Here is a 21,512-nt window from a genome sequence, read left to right on the forward strand (position 1 = left end):
ACAGTGAAACGAAACAACGTTCCTCCAGGACCAAGGTGCTACCTGCAACATAAACCCTCTTTCCCCTGTTTTACAATTCTATATCCCTCCAATCACTTCTAAAGGCCTCCAATTTTTCTCTCCTTTCAAGCTTTTCTACCACACTACTCCATATCCCTCCATCCATTTAGTTTCATCTACCAGCCTATCTCAATATCCCCAATCCATCCAACCTCTTCTGCATCCTGTTTGATATCCCTCCATCGATTCAATCTCTTCTAACAGCGTGCTCAGTATCCTGTTCTACAGTTTAACCTTCACTTCTGGCCTGTCTGCAATCTCTCTATCCATTTAACTTCTTGAACTGTCTTTCTCAGTATCATGCAATGCATTTCCTTTTCCTTTGGAAACATTTATTATTTCTCCATCAATCTAATCAACCACTGCTTTATCTAGTAGGTATATCTAGCCATCCATCCATCCATCCATCCATCCAACCACTCACCCATTCATCTGTCTGTCAATCATCCATCCACTTACCCATTCAGCCATCCATCCATACATACATACATACATACATACATACATACATAGGCCTACATACATACATACATGCATACATCGACTCACTTAATCACTCACCCATCCATCCATCAATCCATCCATCCATCCATCCACTTATCCATTCATCCAACCACTCACCCATCCATCCGTTTGTCAACTATCCATCTACTTACCCATTCAGCCATCCATCCATCCATACATACATACACACATCGACTCACTTAATCACTCACCCATCCATCCATCCATCTATCCATCCATCCATCCATCCATGCACTTATCCATTTATCCAACCACTCACCCATCCATCCGTTTGTCAATTATCCATCTACTTACCCATTCAGCCATCCATCCATCCATCCATCCATCCATCCATACATACATACACACATCGACTCACTTAATCACTCACCCATCCATCCATCCATCTATCTATCCATCCATGCACTTATCCATTTATCCAACCACTCACCCATCCACTCGTCTATCAATAATCCATCCACTTACCCATCCATCCATCCAACCATACATAGATTCACTCACTCACCCGCCCATCTTTCCATCCAGCAATCCATCCATCCATTCCCATCTATTAGGCAGCTTTAAATGTCTTTATCCATCAGTTCTCCACCCAGTTACTGGCCTTTTCTTTATACCTCGAACATTTATTCTACTGACCAGGTCAATATCTGTCCATCCAGCCACCCTCATCTACATCCCTGTTCTATTTTCATCTACCCAACTTTCATTACTTATTAACCTGCAAACTGTCTCTCCATCTTTCCAACCTCTTTTAACGACCTGTTTTATTACCCCTACATCCACTCAACCGCCTAACTTTGGGGGTCATACGGTTTATATTAAACAATAAAAAAAAAAACCTCCAGATCATATGTCTGGCTTGCATTGGGTTGTAGCACAACATTTGCTCATTATTCAGATTTTGTTATTTCAGGCTGCATGAAAACTTACTCCCATGATGAGTAGACGTGCACGTCATGTCTTCACCGAGCTGAAGGATGGGAAGAGAGCAGGTTTCAGAATCGCAACACAGGTAACAAACCAAGCATACTGATGATAAATACGACAAAGGCTTTAGAGGTGAACTTTGTAGAGTTCAGCTCAAAATGGTCTCATAAATACGATACAATCAGAAACAGGCGTTGGCTGATATAGATGATTATGAGCTGATCAGAAACGGGATTGTTTGGTAAAAAATGAAAATGACATAATTTCCTACTTACGTGCAATGTAGTCAAGAAGCCAGGACATGTTTGGTGCCTGACGTGTAGTTCTTTGATCTGATTATGTGTTTACAACGTTTAAAGTTTCATCAGGCACACATTTCACTTTCCTTACAATGATTAGAGTTCCACCTGGTGGAGAAACTACACCGTGCCATATGGAGAGCTAGACTATTGCTACACCAAGTTTTTTACTTGCTATAGGTCGGCTTTGAGTTATCATCAGGAAAAAATTATATCTAGGTTCGTCTATGATCTTATTATTCTAAGGGTTATTTTCCAAAAGTGCTTGGACCCCTCAGATCGCTGCTTGCATGGGCTAAATACAGTAAAGTGTATATTATTTGCTTCATTTAATACAGACTGATGTATTTCTTCACTGCCCAGCCTTTAACAATAAATAGATTTGTGCTGATAAATTAATATAACATTACATCCAGTCTTTCTGTTTAGCAGAAAGGTTTAAAATTGGACTAGTCTGTGGTTTTCCTTTCTGACCTCCATAAGTCTTAGAAGGTCTGAAATTGTCATATTATTGATCCGGCTACTACATGTAAATGCAAATAGCAAACCTTTAAACGGGGAACTGTTCAAAACTGAGATATTTTTTAAATTCCTGCCGCCTTACGTCTATTAATTAACATAAACATTTAACTAACATGGCAACCCAAAGCCTTATATTTACGGTGTGTATTTGCTATTTCCTAAACCTACAAAATATTGATGGTTCTCCTTCTCTTATTCAATTTATAACCATAATAAATACACTGTGCACTTGCATTAACTGTAAACCCTGCATTTTGTACTGCATATTATTTTTTAACATGTTACATTACATAATATTTGATCTACTGTAGATTGTGCCTATCACATGTCACATATTCTCTAAAATCTGAGAATGGATAATAAATAAAAAGCTTACTTACTCTCCAGGGAAATTATTCCAAATTCAGTGGAATCAGTGGCTCAACTGCTTCGCCACCAAGTCACTTTTCAATGCTGACCCAGTTCCAGAGTGACAGCGTGAGCCGTAACATCAATACACCTCACTTAACAAGTACAACATACTGTGGCTGATTACTGAGTCCTTGTTCGATTTATATTTCTTGTTCATTTTATAAAGGGAATTAAACAGTAATTTTATGGTCAGATTTGGCTTGACTAACAATGGAACCATATTTTCAGTGAGAGATTTTCAGATAAAAACAAAGCATGACATTGTAATTTAAAAAGAAAAGACCTAATAACCGGCACAAAATCTGCATTATTCAAAATAGCCTTTTGATTTATTCATGTTGGAAATTGATTCCTCCACTCCATTTCATTGAATTTATGTATCGAAGCCCAGGACTTTTAAGGCCAAGTCTAAAAATGATTCCAGGTGTTTCTGGTGAAATGACAATTACACACAACAATTCACTCACTCACTTATCTTCTATACTGCTTTATCTATTTTAGGGTCACAGGGATCTGGAGCCTATCCCAGGAGGCTTAGGGCACAAGGCAGGGCACCAATCCAACTAAAGGGCACATACACATACATTCACACAATTTGGGAACGCCACGTAGCCTAACCTGCATATCTTTGGACTGTGGGAGGAAACCGGAGTACCCGGAGGAAACCCATCAAGCACAGGGAGAACATGCACACAGAGACATGCAGTGGTGCAAGGCGACAGTGCTAACCACTACACCATCGTGCCGCCTCACAACAATTCAATAATGGAAATGAAAAAGGATCTAGTTAAAACCTGGATTCATTTCTCTGACTCATTTAAAGTCTCGTTTGAAAAAGAATCAAACGTAAAGATGATTTCTTTTGTCAGCACTAAAACTGATTCCAGGTGAAGATGCAAAGCTGAAAATGACAGAGAAATGTCTAATTTTGTAGCATAATCAAGTCAATGCCACACAATAATTCATTCAAGACACTAAATTTTTACTAAAACAGTGAGTCATTTATTTTTGCGAATAGGTTTCTGTGACTCATTTAGGAATAAAAAAATGAGTTGAGGGAGAATGAAACTAACAAACTAGACTTATTACAACTACCTTCCAGACATTTTTGACTAAATAATCATTTTTGCAAAATTTGATTCATCCCATTCTTTTAAAGAGCCATTAAAAAAAAAACTAAAGAACTATTTAAATCACAGGATGTTTGAAGTCAAATCTTTTACCAATTCCAGCTGTTCAAGTGAAATGATGTTGAGGGAATCCCACAGTATTATTCATTCATTCATCTTCAATACTACTGATTATCCTGTATACAGTACATGGTCGCAGGGGGCCGGTAGCATATCCCAGGAGACTTTGGGCATGAAACTGCAATAATAAGACAAGAGTAATAAGACAAGACAAGATCAGGGATGAAAGCATTAGATATTTTTAAGGAAGGCTGGATGGAAAATCGGCTTTAACAGGCTGAGAAGTTTAAGGGAGAATGAGATCTACAGTTGGCCAGTAATGCAACCTACTGGATTCCAACCACCGTTAAACACCATGGAAGAAGACAAGGAACAAAACAAGACAGATGGATCAGGGAAGGAAGTATTTGACTTTGTTTTTTTGTTTTTTTTTGTAAGGAAGGCTGGAATAGACAGGTGGCTTTGGAAGATGAAGGAGATTGAGACCTACAATTGGTGGTAATGCAAACTACTGTATCCCAACCATCATTAAACACCAAAAAAGAAGAAGAACCAGGTAGAACGTGCAAACCCCGCATACAGGCACAGGCAGGAATCAAACCCTTGACCCATGAGGTGCAAGACTAGACTAACCACGACACCGCAATTATTAGTCTAAAACTTGTTAACTAATTTTTTTTCCCCAAGTTGATTTCTCTGACTCATTTAAATACTTATTAAGAAAAGAAAAAACATGGAGATATTGATCACAGGATTTTTTAAAGCAACATCACACATTGATTTCAGGTATTCCAGGAAAAATACTTTTAATTTCAATTTTTACTTTTTTACTTTTAATTTTTTTTGTTTTAATTCTACACAATAAAACAAAAATGACAAAACATATTCAGTAAAACTTCAATACATTTCTTTTTCCTTTGATGTGTTAAAAGAATTGTCAAACACAGAGTATTTAAATCACAGTAATATTTCATCTAAATCCTGTTGAGTCAATGTCACATAATAACAAATCCAAACCAATAAATGTCTTTTAATTTTTTTTTATCGTATAAAATATTTCATTTTTTTTGCAAAGGAACTGACTTAAAGTAATTTAAACATTAATTATAATTAAATGCTTCTCTGTCCTAATTAGGAAAAAATCAATCAGGTATTGAGGTCCAGAACGTTTGAAAAGTACGCAGTCGATTCTAACACACACACACACACACACACACACACACATTTTTGTGTTTTTTTGCACATTGATTCCTCCGATTCATTTAAGGAGTCATCTGAAAAAGAATCGAATCTAGGCTCCTATCTTAATCACATGAATTAAAGAGTCGACTCTCCATTCGACTCTGATTCTTCTGATTACAGTTTGGTGAGGATACGCAATAGTCTTTTCTAACACACACACACACACACACACATTCCACAGAAATAATACATTTATTTCGCACATTGATTCATTTAAGTCATTTAAAGAGCCGATGAAATAAGAAGAATAGAACGCAGGCACTATACAGTAAATCACGGAGTCGACTCTCCATTCGAATCTGATTCTTCTGATTTCAGTTTATTGAGGAAAGGACGCAGTCGATTCTAACACACACACACACACACACACACACACACTTCGAACGTAGGCACTATGAATCTCGGAGTCGACTCTGTTTCTGATTCTGATTCAAAGAAGGATGAAACGACACAATCGATTTCATCCAACAATCTTTTAGGTCTAAATGATCCGGGAATCGATATAAAATAACCAGCATTAACAGTATGGTGTATTTAATGCTGGTATTATTCATAAATAACTACAACCATTTCAAATTACAACAAAAATTGAAAAGCTATGTTGTAAATTATGGGCTATGAAAATTGTGATGACTTGAAACTGTGAAATTGTGTTTGAATGGGTTTTGTGAGATTTTATTGTTGCATCACAGATTTGAATCACTGTACGGAATCGATTACAAAGAAATGAACCAACTCCCTATTTCCAAAGGCTGAAAGAACATAGGGTTCGACTCTCGTTTCAGAATCGACTCCCAGATCTAGTGAATCTTTCCCATCACCGCTGTGGGGCGCTGCTGAGTAAACTGGAGAGATGATGATGATGGACCGTCGGCTTTCTCCCGAATAGTGAAGCGGCTTTGCAACTTTTCACTTTTTTTCTTTTAACATTTAATATTCACACAGAGCTAGTGAGACAGTTTGTGAGGCTTTAAATCAAGCTGAGGGTTAAAACTCCGAGCTGTAACGCACTCACATTAAACACGGCTTTAATGGTAATGCATGCACGGAAACAGCCGAGACTCACTGATGGGTAAAAACATACAACATTTTTAAAATTATTTTTACCTCAGCAATTCCTCATTTTTACCTCATTTAAGCTTTTCCATACACATTCAAAGGCCCAGACGAGTTTACACTTGGGGGTCAGGGTAAAAAAGTAATTTGTAAATGACTTTAATAATGTGGAAGTGTTAGTTAGCAAAGCAAGCTAAGCGTTTGTATGCGCAAAAGTTACGCTGCTTCCTCATAAAGTTTTTCGTTATTTTTCCACAGGTGTAACGAGCGAAGGGATTATCAGTCTTACCAGGTAAGTCTAAAACTATTAAAAAACATAAAACGTCCCACTCAGGTAATAAGGTGTACAAATAACATCATAAAGTAAAGTATTTAGCTAGGGAAGCTAAGCTATGCTAGGTTAAGCTAGCAAGATACGGGCCTGTGTGTACTTTGCCTGAAGCTAGCAATAATGCTAGGAAGCCTATGTCGTATCCTAAACACTGCTCTACGCCCTATACAGGCTCACTCCTTAGCGCTTTAAGGACGCGTGTTTTACATATCAAGTAGTGCACCTGATATTTATCGCGCGTGGGATTTGAGATTAGGCCCTATTTTCTTACCTTCAGCCTTAGCTAGCCAGCTAGTGTTTATCTTTTTGAAATCATTATAAATGTACAATTTTATAGCTCATAGGACCTGCAACAATCCACACCCACACTTAAAAATGTTTTTTTTTTTAAGTTAATTATGGTTCTTAAATAAAAGTAGTAATTATATGGGTAGTTTTTGTAGGTAAAGATTTTTTTTACAGCATTTTATCCATAATGCAAAACTGTAAAAGTTGTTATTGAACAAAGCTCACTCTTCAGTTGTGTGTCATCCTTTTAGACTTAATCTAACATCCTGTAAACGATGTGTCATATCAGGGTTTTATTTTATTTTTATTTTTATTTTCTTACTTTCCTTCATTCAGACCCTCAAGTATCAATCTAAAAGTCACTCTGCGAACGAGCACCGTCATGACAAGCTTCAAAACTCATCGGACCAAACCCCACCGAGCAAGATGCTGCGGCGCTCCGACAGTCCAGACGGCAAGCGAGGCGAAGGAGACGGGAGAACGCCTCACACACACCGACCCAAAGAGACCAGTAAGTCCCCTTACAGGTGACCTGTCCGTCCTCAGCCATGCTGCCTTCAAGATTCCTGCTCGTACACTTTTACACTCGTCATGTAGTGTAAAAGTGTACAGAATCTGTCATTAAACAGTCAAATATTTTTAATTTCAAAAAGTACCCTAAGCTCGTTCTTTCATGAGTGAAACCTTTTCTAAACATGAATTTCGGTTGCAAGTGAACGCAACATTGCTGCAGTAACCTGCTGCCTCCCGAGTTTTCTTTGAGATTTAATTTCTGTTTTTTCATTATTCAGGCATTGATGTCTCATTGCTAGGTTTCTCGCCTGCCATGTGCAAGGCCTGGGTTTGATTCCCGCTCAGTGCCCAAATCCCAACTGCAGCCTCAAGCCTGGGTAAATTGGGAGGGTTGCGTTGGGAAGAGCATCTGGCGTAAAACCTGTGCCTGGCTGTTGTGCTGATCGGATAGTCCGCTGTAGTGACTCCTTGACAGGAGCAGCCAAAAGACCAAAGACAACTTTTTTTTATCGTTCAATCATTTACAGAAATATTGAAACTGCATTGGTGTTTGAGATGGGGGGTCGATCGGCCAGTGACTAGAATTGGCTGGATTTCAGTTTGAATGATCTTTACTGGTGATTGGTTTCGCTTAATTCTGTGAGCGAATTAGTCTCAAACCCACTCATTACACACACTCAACCCGTACACTCACTGTCAAGTTGAGTTTTGAGACTTTGGAGGCATTTGAGGAGGACTGTTTCTGCATGTCACTGGTATTGTTAAAAAAAATAATAATTCTAGCATGTAGTAAATAAGAAATAAAACACAATGTGTCCTCCTTATATTGTGGAGAAAACCCATGGCTGGTGGGTGGGCTGAAATGCATTATTTTCCAATAACACTACATGCTGTTGTATTTTATTTGTTAATAATAAAGGATTATAGTTCCTTATGTATTTAATAATTACGTGTCATACATTTAATCCATTAATGGTTAAGATGTTGTGGAATTACAACTAGTTCTCTCTCATTTGCTCGCTCACTCTCGCTTGCTCTCTCTGTCTTTAAGTATACAAAAACTCGGAGTCCTCAAGTCAAATTAAATGAAATTTCTGGTGAACAAATTTGTAAAAGTGATTGACATTTACATAAGACTTCAAGCATGCTACAGTGATGAGACTCTTAGCTGCAGTAAAACATTTGACCGCAAACATTTTAAAGAAGGTTGCACGTCCTTGAATGACGATTCTGGCCGAGGTGGCTGGCAGCCCACTGCAGTCGTTCCTGTGAAGATTCAGTGTGTGAAAGGCTTGATCTTTGAAAATTGACAGATAACTTGTCACCCACCCACTTGCAGAAGGGACACATCTGTCTATGGGAAATGTACACACAATCATTCACCATCACCACTCGGCTGGGGGTTATTGGCTCGTCCCCCGTACAGTCTTCACATTTTAGACTTGATGTGGGCAATGGACTGGACAAGGCTCCGGCATAATGAGAGAACTTCCTACCTTGATGGAATTATAAGCCTCTTGAAGGACTAAACTAATTGTAAAAGCATTAACCATAACAAGGAAAAATTTTGTATTGTCACAGAGCTTGTTTGTTATTCTATATGAATTCCTGTCCTCTTATCACTCCCACGGCTAGTCCTTTGAGATTTATACAGTTTAGGTGATCTCACTTCAGAACTATTTAAGCAATTAAACCAAAACATTATTTTTGACTCAGAGCTTGAAATATCTTTTGTTGAGTTCCCACATTTCGGTTTGCTGCATGAAGCGCAACGTCATCCCTCTTGTGTTTTTTCCAGGCACCAGCTCTTCTCCACACGAGAACTCTGTCAATCACGGACATCACAGCGCCAACTCTCACCCCCTTCCACCTAAATGTGCAGAAATGGTAAGTGCATTAATACACTTCGTCATCTGTTTATTGAAGTCTGATTATTGAAAAAGTGTTGTTGTTTTTTTTTCTTACGCCACAGCAGTTTAACAGCACTAGGATTTTAAATTGATTGAAAAAATAAACGTTTCGTCAATTTATAGTTATATTTCTTGTTGCGAAACATTTTACAAAAAAGTTTAAAAAAATTGAGCAACTAAACACTCTTTGGTGTACAAAGATGGCATTTAAATTCAAAACTTAAATTTTTACCATGGTCAAAAAAAATAAATAAAAGAGTATAAATGCTAGTTTTTATAATTTAAACTCTAAAGCCCAATCCCAATTCTATTTTCTTCCCCTACCCCTTCCCCTTGTCCCTTGAAACGAATAAAATATTAAAATATTTCCCCTAAGAAATGGGACACCACTACAACACTGTTATACGTCATCATACGTATCGGTTCATTTACATGTACACATACAGTATGGCCGTAAGCAAAACAAACAATGCGTTATCAAAAGCTCGACAAACTGCCGTGCTACTGATCTTTTATATTTGTTTGTAGCATGCAGTAAAGTGTATATGACATAAAAATATATTTTTGTAATATTGCGCATAGTTTTTTTGCAAATGTTTTTTTTACAAAACATCACCATAAACACAAACAAAAGACTACAATTAATATACATATAATGAAAACTTGTCATAAAAATCCTTATTAATGGCAAAAATTTGTTAAATTTACGGGTCTGCTTGCTCGAGTGAGCGGCCATCTTGAAAATTTCGTTAGCCCTTCGATTGAAGTGAGGTCCCGAAAAATCTTCGTTTGGAGGGCTATCTGACCCTTCCCCTTACCCCTACCCCTCCAACCAAAAGAGAAATGAGACACCCCTACCCCTTCACGTGAACGCGCCAAACGGAGGGGTAGGGCTAAGTGTAGGGGTAAGGGGTAGAATTGGGATTGGGCTTAAGTCTCCTCCCAAAACACTTTAATTTCATTTCAAACTCAGATTACTACATTATCCCTAAAAAAAATAAATAAATGTAATACTGTACAGTACTGTAATGTAATACTGTACTGTACTGCTGTTTCTCCCCAGTGCTAGAATGTAAAATACTAATGTTACCCCTTCATATGTACTATAATTCATGCGAGTGCACTTTCTTTGGCATCAGTACTGTAGGGTAAATACAGTAATAATTCACAAGCCGTGTTGTTTTCCTCTACAATCATTTGTGTTCTCCCTACAGTACTAAAAGATTTATACAGTGTTGTATTTTATATGGAAATTTAGCTGAATTTATGTTACAAAATTAGTTTAGCATTAAAACGCCAAAAAAAATATCTTGTGACGAAAAAAGCCATAAAAAAATTGTGGGTCATATTTGCGGTTTCCGTGAAATTGCGGGGTTACCGCGAACAATTAGTTAGGTTCTAAGTAAAAATCAGTAAATGATTTTAAAAAAAGTTAAAGGCAGATACACTTGGGCGGCCCGCCACACTGACAGCCGACATGCATCACAGTATGTACCAGACTAGACCAGCTAATCTTTACATATAATAAAGCTGTAAAGTTTTATCTGTACATTGAAGATATTTGTGAAAATATTTTTAAACAAGATAGTTTTTAAAATATTTCTGTTTGTGCACGCATCACAAAAAAACTGCTGAACAAATTTAAATGGGGTTTTCACAGGTGTCCGAGCTTGGCAGATTTTGTTTCATTGCAATGGGCCCACAGGGAGAGAATGTACTAATTTAAAATTTAAACATAAACGCCCTTATCATTTAAAAAATTTAGCTTGAAAAATAAATTAGTAGTTCATCTTAAAATTTATTAGATGGCTCGATATTTTTAAATTTGCGCTTGAGTGTGCGAATGAAATCTACTCTATAAAAACTGTTAAAAATAGTTTTTATAATTTCAGCATGAAAGTTTAAACGAAAACTTTTTAACAGCTCAGAGTTTGTTTTTCTTTCATGGGAGAAAAGCTCTTAAAGATATCACAGTACTCTCTAAATGTCTCATGCTGCAAGTTATGTTTATATGTCAGTATTATCTGTTCTACATTAACCAGCCTCACTCTAAAAGGATTAAGAAAGTCTCCTGTTATTTTAGCTTAAAAAAATATATATGGCAAAATATATTTGCTGTGGTTAAAAAAAGAATCCCCTTTTTTCTCTCATACCAGATTATGTGTGAATTTGTGAAACATGTTAACCTTAATCACGTGAAGATAATCTGTGCAGTTTCTCTGTGTGTTTTCCCTCGGTGTATAAACTGTTTCCATTTACCATCGTTACATAGTTGTATTGTACTTGCTATTGTATTTTGTACTGCCACTGATTTTAGTTTTGTTTTTAAACAATTATTCTGTATGCCTTAAATTTCCCCATGGGGATAAATAATAAAAAAAAATAAAAAAAATTGAATTGAATATTCTCCCTCAGCGTGATCCGGCCGACGACTGGTCTGAACACATCAGCTCATCTGGAAAGAAATACTACTACAACTGCAGAACGGAGGTGTCCCAGTGGGAGAAGCCTAAGGAGTGGCTGGAGAGGTAAGCAGCATGTGGTGTCTGATTATAAAACCGTTGCGTCGATGTAATCAAGTCCTGACCCGAGGATGATCTCTCTCTCTCTTTTTCTCTCTCTCTCTTTCTCTTTCTCTCTCTCTCTCTCTCTCTCTTTGTAGAGAGCAGCGACAGAAGGAGGCCTCTAAGGCCGTTGTGGTCAACAGTTTTCCCAAAGACAGAGATTACAGACAGGAGGCCATGCAGGCGGCCGCCGCCAGTGCCGTCACTGCTATAAGTGAGTAGCTTATTTGCTATTTAAAAAACAAAGTCCTAAATCCTTGTCCCTTTTTAATAATGACTAAAGCAGGGTGTGAACAGTACCGCTTAAGTATTTACCCTTTTTACAATCCACGGTGGTGGTAGCATCATACTGAGAGTTGCAATCAGTTACCTTGACACAGTGGGGGGTGCAATGACTTTTGCTTTATGTCATACAGTGGAACCTCGGATTACGAGTAACGTGGTTTACGAGTGTTTTGCAAGACGAGCAACAATTTTTAATAATTTTTTACTTGAAAAACAAGCATTGTCTTAGTTAACGAGCACCGAGTATCATGTTTCACGCATGCGCTTCTTGTTTTAACAACGAGCGTTACGTCATCACAAGTGAGCCAACGGTTTTTCTCTCTCTTGCAGCAGAATTGTAGGTAATCGTCTCTCCTGCTGGGTAAATACACACACGCGCTGTGTGTGTGTGTGTGTGAGATGTGCGTGTGCGCACACACACACACACACACACACACACATTAACGGAGAGACCGTTTTTAAAACCATTTAAAAATTAGCAAGGAACATCGCTAGTCACACTCGCGTGAGTGCATACTAACAGGATTACTACTGTAAAGTAAAACAACAACAACAAAAATTAAACAGCTCCTCACCTTTGAAAACAGTCGCGACAGAGAAGAGTTTGTGTGTTTTATTGGCAACCTGAGAGAAAGGGAGCTGTAAAGCCGAGAACTATCGTCTCCCCTGCTGGGGCTTAGTGCCTGCAGTGTTTTTGAGTGTGCGTGTTTGTGAATGTGTAAGGCAGAGAGTTTGTGTGTTTGTTTGGCAACCTGAGAGAAGGAGGCCGTGAACGCGAGCGAGCCCCCCTTCATCCCCCCTCCTCTCAGGTTGCCAAATAAACACACAAACTTCTCTCTGTCGCCATTGTTTTCAAAGGTGAGGAGCTGTTTAATTTGTTTTTTGTTGTTGTTTTACTTACAGCAGTGATCCTGTTAGTATGCGCTTACGTGAGTGTGACTAGGAATGTTCCTTGCTAATTTTTAAATGGTTTTAAAAACGGTCTATCCGTTAATGTGTGTGTGCATGTGCGCGCGCGCGCGCGCACATTTTACACACATACACTCTGCATGCACAAACGAAAACCCTGTCACAACCCTGAAACACCTGTCGGGGTTTAATTTTACATATTTTTAAGGTAAAGTACAGGTTAATTTGTTTTATTTTTACTATATATTCTGTATTAATTATATTTATGTATTTATTTTTTTGGGCTGTAGAACGAATAATTTAAGTTTCCATTATTTCCTATGGGATAATTATTATTGGTTTACGAGTGTTTTGGAATACGAGCCCACTTCCGGAACGAATTAAGCTCGTAATCCGAGGTTCCACTGTATTTACATCATATATGATGTTGCAAACTAACATTGCTAGTCCTCAACTATAATATTAAATAAGGTGAATTGTTGAGAGACTGACTTTAATACTAATGTGTAATTTGTGTAAAACTGCTTGACTTGAACTCTTCGTGTGTGTTTGCGCAGAGTCTGCTCCGTCCGAGAAGCCGTCGTCTCATTGCGGTTTCTCCCAGGCCTCCTGCAGCGCCTCCGGTGGCCCGAACATCTCGAGCGCTCCCAGTTCGTCCACGTCGTCCTCCCCACACTCCTCGGCTCTCCTGCAGGACCCGGCTCTCCTCAGGCAGCTGCTCCCGGCGCTCCAGGCCACGCTGCACATCAACAACTCCAGCGTGGACATGGCCAAGATCAACGAGGGTGAGCTCACAACACATCCCACACACACACACACACACACACACACACACACACGCACCCACGCACCCCTTTCTCAGGTTTCAGGTTTGTAATGTTAAAGTGCAGCAACACAACGTACAGCTGCCGATCTGTGATTGGTCAATCGTTTTTTGGGGCAGGAATGGAACACTCGCAGGCCTCGTTTATCATCCCAGACATGATGGAAAATCTTGTAAATCTAGAAGGAAAGAAAAACGTGTTCTGTTATGCTCCCGAATGTGTACAAATTTATGCATAAAAAGACAAGACTGATGTATACCTTAAGGCAATTTTATATCAGAAATATGCTGTTGAGTGGCAAGTACAGTGTGAGCCTCGACCCAATTTACATGCTTGTTCCAGTTCAAAGTCAGGGACTTAGGAGCATTACCAAGAACATTGAATTGAAATCCGTTCATTAAAAGATATGAGACGTAAATGACGATGTATAAACGAAGAATTCAAGCTAATTGCACAGAGACTTAAGTTTTAAACCAGACCTCTGATTGAAGTTTTAGCACTTGATTATTATTATGTTCATTTATTTTGTACGAATGCGTCCAAAATTTTTTTATTCTAGTCACTGTATGTAAATAAGGAACATGCATCGCACAAAGGAAACCCTAGTAATAAAAAATGTAAAATATAAATAAAAAGTGATATTTGATGCATTACATTAAATGTTGTGGTCCATCTATCAGACAGGTTAGTTCCATATTTATTATAAAATAAAACATGTATATAAAATCTGGAGAGAACCTGCCTACCACTAGGGGTCACCATACATCATGTTTTATATTTTGTTATAAAGAAATTTGAGGTCAAGTTCCACTTTTATATCCATATTAGTTTCTTTTCACGGTTTTGTAAAAAAGAAATTCCAGGTTTTTTAAATCTGTAATGAAAATGCGGTGCATTGAAACTGTTTGCTCACCTTTAAACATGCCTTTTTTTTTTTATATAAACAGCTTGGTGTTTAATTGTTTATTGATTTATTTATTCTTGGAACAGCATGTTGTAAAGTGCTTTATTTCTCTCATACCACTACAATTTGCCAACACCAAGCATTTGTATTCAATTAAATAATTAAAATCATGGTGTGGAACTATTGTAAAACAACTTCCTGTTTACAGTTTTGTTTATAGCAGTTGTAAATGCAGTGGCATTTTTCTAACTGAATAAGACAAATACAGCTTGCTAAGAAACCACAAAACACTGAGATTAGAGACTTGGGTAAATAAAACGTCTCTTGTTAGAAAACCTTACCGTATCGATCTCTGTGTGTGTTATTTTCTAGAAACCTAGAAACTCTAACGTGTTCAAATGAGAACCTCAATATAAACGTGACTCGCTGTATAAATCTGCTGTTACAGGAAATTCATCAACACTCCCTGACCAATCAGAGTGCTCCAGTACAGGAGGGGGTAGTTTAAACTTTTTATTAACTCAGATTTTTTTTATATCCGTTATCTGCACTTTCCAAGCGTTCACATGGTCTTTTTTTTTTTTTTTTTTTAATTAGTGACATCAAACATGTATATACATATTCATTTGAGCTCAATCTTGTCTTTGTGCAATGGCTTTCAGTGTGTAACCCTGCTTTGACTATATGTATGTATGTGTGTGTGTGTGTGTCTCTCTCTCTCTTTCTCTGTTTTTTTTTTTTTTTCTTCCCCTCTTCTCCAAGTCCTCACAGCTGCTGTCACCCAAGCTTCCTTACAGTCTATGCTTCATAAACTTCTCACTGCTGGACCGTCTGCTTTCAACATCACTGCTCTGCTTTCTCAAGCCGCTCAGTTGTCCACACAAGGTAAAAAAAAAAAAACAGTTGTTCCAGGTTTTTCAAGGTGTCCTAGTGACAAGTGAAATTTAAGACATAAATAATAGAACTGCACTTTTTATTTTTTTGTGCATGAACGCATGATTTCAGGAAGATGGTTCACTTCTGTCTTTTTAACATTACACAGATAAGCGCTACAGTCTGGTGTAGAAGGCATCACGTATGAACGATTTGTTACCAGCTGCGGTTACAATAGAAACAAACTTGTTACTTTGGTTTTCCGCCCAGTTTGTTTACTTTCGTCTACTTGTATAATTTAGGTACAGTACGAGTTCTAGTATTAATTATATTAATCAGTATGTTTTTCTGTGTTTAGTTGGATTGGAAAGGTTTTTAAGCACTGCCTTGGTGGGATTTTGTCAGCATGATCTGGCAACCCTGTTTGAGAGAGAATTCATTCAATAGAGCCAAGAGAGGGATACACATCATATCATAGATGGGAACAATATTTGTCTTTCTGCTGTTTGTTTTTTTTCTTAAGTAGTAGGGATGAAGAAAAAAAAGAATGAAGCAGGCACCAATAATCTAGTTCTGGTTTGGTTTTGATCTGGTTTAGATTTCTCCATCCTTGAGACAGCTACATGACTTTTATTTCCCTCAGGAAAGCGCGGGTTAACTTGTGCTCCGTGTGGGGAAAACTAACAAATTAGACCTAATAGTATTTGACGAAAAGTTTGTGCACCCCGACGATCACAGCTTGTCGAACTATAATAGATTTATTCCTCTTATAATGCACCTCCACTCTTCTATTTTGGGAAGGCTTTCTGCTCGATTTTGAATTTGTGTCCAGTCAGCTACAGTACTGGATGCATTACTAAGGTCAGCTGCTAATATCAGAATGTCGGAGAGACTTCTAAAGATCCCAGAGGATGTTTCAGTCGGGACACTCGCGTTCTCCTTTCCATGTCTTAATGGATAAGGGTTTAGGGACATACAGAGGCATTCTATACAACTGTGTGACAATAGTTCAGGAAACAACCGCATGGTGTCCATATCTTGTATGTTCCTCCCAGACCCAACAGGAATTCTCGCGTCCGAATTGTAAACGGGCACTGCATGACCATGTCAAAATACACAAACACGTGCTGTATGAAGTTTTTTTTTTTTTTCTCTTTTTTTCAGCTTTTTACGTATCTCACGTCTCCCTCTTTGTGTCAACAATCGTTGCCTTGCTAAAATTCCTAAATTATCTGTAATAGTTTTTATTTTAGTATTTATTTTTTTTATTAACCTGTATCTTGTCCGATCAGCAGCCCAGCAGCCGAGCCAGTCTCCCGTCTCCGTAACTCCAGACGCCTCGTCGCCCAAATCATGTCTGGTGTCTCCCCGGGTCAGCACGCCTCAGACGAACAGCATGGCCTCGAAACCTCTCCCAAGCGCCGCCTCTCTGCCGGCACAAATAAAGGTCAGCGCCAGACACGCTTTCAGTGTCACCTTTATCTTCATCATGATGATGATCATCATCATGATGTCATGGGTTTGAATCGAAGTTGTGCGCGCACACACATACAAAAACTAAAAAAGGGTTTCTTTTGTTTCAGGTCAGTGAGCTGGTGGTGAAGTCAGCGCTCCAGCACTCCTCGGACAAAGTGTCAGAAGTCGAGGATCCGCGGCTTCAAAGGCAAAAGTAATCACTGGACCGAACAGCAGCGTGTCTGTTGGTTTTTATTTCTGAGCATTTAACCACTTCAGCCTTCTAGTTTCTGATTTCTAGTTTTTGTTTCCTAGTTATGTTTTGTTGTGGCGCCATCTTCTGGTTTTGCATCGCTACTGCTACTTACAAGGCTCTAAATAATTTTAAGATTTATTTCTATAGTTTAACGAGCACATGTATGTGCGTATACGAGTGTGTATTTTGAGATCACAAACTCTTTTTCATGTAATTTTTTTTTGTTCCCCTCACAGCAGCCAAGGTCCTCCGAGTTCAGGGCCGAACGGGTGCCTGGTGAACAGCAGCGCGCCTGCGTGTCCTCCGACCACCTTCAGTCCGTCACTAGCACTGCACTTCAACGAGAATCTCATTCGACATGTTCAGAGCTGGCCTTCAGACCATGTAGAGAAACAGGTGATGATGATTATAGTCTGCTCTGGTTTGGAAATGAGTTGCACTATCCTGGACATAGATCAGAATCAGTTCCATTTTGAGTTAATTTTTTTTCCCTCTCATCTCATTTTTTGTTGTCTTCAGGAATACAGTTTAATCTGAAAATGAAACATTTTTGTGAGGCTGCTTACAAAATTATTATTTAGCTTATTTTTATATTTAATTGCTTCTAAATAGTGTCACTTTCAGAATTTGTATTATTATTTTTAATCTGTTTATATTCATTTACTGGCTTATTTTTTTAACTAGAGTACTTTTACGTTGCGATATGATTGGTCAGGACATCTAAAAACTGTAAACAATTTGTTTTAAAAAAAAAAATTCTAAAAGCAGCTTTTATGTCTCAGCGTCTCACTCGGTTCCTCCGTGTGTATTCTCGCAGGCGGCGAGGTTACGCGAGGACGTCCACAACATGGGCAGCATGAACATGTCCGAGATCTGTGTGGAGCTGAAGAAGCTGCGCTCTCTGGTGCGAGTGTGTGAGATCCAGGCTACCCTGAGAGAGCAAAGGTAAGCATCGCGCATTAACTTTCACTCTCTAGGTGGCGCTCCCTTAACCTCTTGAGACCGATAGTAAATGCACCAAGTACGATGTGTTTTCTGTATTATATCGAGTTCGTTTCTACCCGACACTTCTTATTTATTTATTTATTTATTTTATTTTTTCGTCCTCTCCAACAGGATCCTCTTTTTGAGACAAGAGATCAAGGAGCTGGAGAAGCTGAAGAATCAGAACTCCTTCATGGTTTGAGAAGCAGTGGCGTCGGTTTAAGCAGAAGGAACTCAGCAGCTGGCTGCCTTTACTGAACCGTGGACCTACAGACTGGACTGGACTAGACTGGACTTGACTAGACTGGGCTTTCTCTCCAAAGCTGGAGAACCAAAAAAAAAAAAGGTGCAAAATAAAATAAAATGCCCACCAACGGTCACGCTGTCCGCTACACAAAGCCCCCCAAGGTTCATTCATAGATCCATCGTTGTACATATACCTCTCTATATCGAGTCATTAAACCGCAACAAACAAACAATAGAGCGTCATGTTTGGAAAATGGTTCGGATAAAAAAAAATGGAAAAAAAAAAACGGTTTGTTTAGGATGATAAGAAAACGTCTGAGAAAGAACTCTTAAATAAGCAGAAATGTAATGTTTGTTTTTCTGCCAGTCTTGCAGGCTTTAGGATTTTTACAGTCCAGTTTCACAGAGAGTGAGTAAGTGTGAGTGTATGTGTGCATCTGTGCGTGTGCATCCTCTGTGAACGCAGGCCCGGATGTACCTGTCCTAAATAAACAAAGCTGTTTATCCGTTCAGAGAGGATCCCGTCTGATTACTCGTCATGTTTAACGTGCTTCAATACGACCTTGACATTTTTTACTAATTTGTTTTTGTTTGTTTTTTTTTGTTTCTTTCTTTTTTTTTTTACTTGTGTAAAAGGTCACTTGAAGTCAAAACTTTCCACATGCTTTTAGAGTAATGTCTCGCACCCCACCCAACCCGAATCTACCCCACCCTGAAGCCTGACCCCGATTCCCTCAGACGTTTATGATTTACGACAGCATTTGCACTAACTGATTTGATATGAACCCACTTTGTGTATCGACCTTTAACCCAACTTATTCGCTGTAAGTACTTAACGAGGCTCAATCCATTAAACCTCATTTTGCCTCTGTGTCTGTCCTCACTGTCTTCCCTGGTGAAGCTTATAATGTCCGTGCACCGATATCTACAGACTAGCTGCAAAAGTCTGGATCCATGGGTTAAAAAGACTACTAAAAAGGTTCTACTTCTGGTTCAATTGTGGAAGTAGCTCACGTGTTTTGTGCAAAAAATAGACACGGCAGTGCATCAGATACTAATATTTACAATTATATGTAATATTTTTGGTGTGTAAGTGAATGTATAAAGAGTTGGTCATCGATGAATCAGTCCGGGAGCACGATGATTGCAAATGCCTGTCCTGTAAGGCTGTCCAGATGGTGAATAATCCAAAACTTTGAAAATCCTCAAAAAAAAAAAAAAACAGTTCACAATCCGATATAGTAGAATTCCTCTTGTGATTAAAAGACACAGAAACAACATTTCACATGTAAGATTCATTTGCTTAAGTGTGGTTATTGCTTTTGGGCACATGATGGCAGTATGGGGAAGAAGACAAAGATTTAGCCAAGTGGATTGGATTGCTTTACATTGTACAGTCATGGCCAAAATTGCTGGCACCCCTAAAATTCTTTTTCAGAACATTACGTATTTCTCACAGAAAAGTATTGCGTTACCCATTTTGCTATACACATGTTTATTCCCTTTGTGTGTATTGGAACAAAAAAAAAAGGAGGAAAAAAAAAATTGAATTGAATTTGACAATGTCTTACAAAACTCCAAAAATGGGCTGGACAAAATTATTGGCATCCTTTTGGGGATAAATAAAATTGTTTCAAGCATGTGATGCTTCTTTGAACTCACCTGGGGCAAGTAACAGGTGTGGACAATGTAAAAATCACACCTGAAAGCAGATAAAAAGTTTACTTAGTCTTTGCATTGTGTGTCTGTGTTTGCCACACTAAGCACAGACAACAGAAAGAGCAAAAGAGAACTGTGTGAGGACTTGAGAACCAAAAATGTGGAAAAATATCAGCAATCTCAAGGTTACAAGTTCATCTTCAGAGATCTAGATTTGCCTTATTCCACAGTGCGCAACATTATCAACAGGTTTGCAGCCCATGGCACTGTAGCTAATTTCCCTGAGGGTGGACGGAAAAGAAAAACCGATGAAAGGTTGCAGCGCAGGATAGTCCGGATTGTGGATAGGCAGCCCGAAACAAGTTCCAAAGAAATTCAAGCTGTCCTGCAGGCTTAGGGAGCATCAGTGTCAGCGCCAACTATCCGTCGACATTTAAATAAAATGAAACGCTATGGCAGGAGACCCAGGAGGACCCCACTGCTGACACAGACATAAAACAGCAAGACTACAGTTTGCCAAAATGTCCTTGAGTAAGCCAAAATCCTTCTGGGAAAATGTCTTGTGGACAGATGAGACCAAGATAGAGTTTTTTGGTAAAGCACATCATTCTACTGTTTACTGAAAATGGAATGAGGCCTACAAAGAAAAGAACACAGTACCTACAGTTAAATATGGTGGAGGTTCAAAGATGGTTTTGGGGGTTTTCCTGCCTCTGGCATTGGGTGCCTTGACTGTGCAACGCATCATGAATTCAGAGAATTACCAAAGGATTTTGTGTCAGGAAGCTGAGTTTGCGTTCGAGATCTTGGGTCTTCCAGCAAGACAATGACCCCAAACATAGTTCAAAAAGCACCCAGAAATGGATGGCAACAAAGTGCTGGAGACTTCTGAAGTGGCCAGCAATGAGTCCAGGTCTAAGTGCCCTTCCAGTATGAGAGACCTGGAGCAGTTTGCGAAGGAAGAGCGGTCCAAAATTCCAGGTGAGAGGTGTAAGAAGCTTATTGATGGTTATAGGAAGCGACTGATTTCAGTTATTTTATCCAAAGAGTGTGCAACCAAATATTAAGTTAATGGTCCCAAAAATTTTGTCCAGCCCATTTTTGGAGTTGTGTGTGACATTGTTAAATTTGCTTTTTTCCTCCCAAGTTTTTTTTCCCAATACACACAAAGAGAATAAACGTGTATAGCCAAACGAGTTAATGCAATACTTTTTTTGTAAGAAATACTTGATTCTCTGGAAACATTTCAGTGGTGCCAACAATTTTGGCCATGACTGTT

At 38.7% G+C, this 21,512-nt stretch overlaps 1 protein-coding gene across 4 annotated transcripts; it reads left to right on the top strand.

The window, feature by feature from the left end:
• The first annotated feature begins 6,007 nt into the window (after positions 1 to 6,007).
• Positions 6,008 to 19,445, top strand: wacb (WW domain containing adaptor with coiled-coil b). 4 transcript variants are annotated; one of them, XM_053486434.1, is made up of 13 exons: positions 6,008 to 6,248; positions 6,491 to 6,524; positions 7,188 to 7,362; positions 9,163 to 9,251; positions 11,690 to 11,802; positions 11,937 to 12,052; positions 13,590 to 13,817; positions 15,523 to 15,645; positions 16,929 to 17,080; positions 17,217 to 17,302; positions 17,581 to 17,740; positions 18,162 to 18,289; positions 18,461 to 19,445. In XM_053486434.1, the coding sequence occupies exons 1-13, from the start codon at positions 6,208 to 6,210 to the stop codon at positions 18,528 to 18,530; spliced, it is 1,515 nt and encodes a 504-aa protein (XP_053342409.1). In that variant the 5' UTR covers positions 6,008 to 6,207; the 3' UTR covers positions 18,531 to 19,445. The 4 variants fall into 4 exon arrangements, with proteins under 4 accessions (XP_053342409.1, XP_053342410.1, XP_053342408.1 ...); XM_053486433.1 differs by having other exon boundaries at positions 6,009 to 6,248; positions 16,926 to 17,080; XM_053486435.1 differs by lacking the exon at positions 15,523 to 15,645 and having other exon boundaries at positions 16,926 to 17,080.
• Positions 19,446 to 21,512: the final 2,067 nt, after the last annotated feature.

Source organism: Clarias gariepinus, chromosome 25 (assembly GCF_024256425.1).
Source record: "Clarias gariepinus isolate MV-2021 ecotype Netherlands chromosome 25, CGAR_prim_01v2, whole genome shotgun sequence".
Lineage (NCBI taxonomy): Eukaryota > Metazoa > Chordata > Actinopteri > Siluriformes > Clariidae > Clarias > Clarias gariepinus.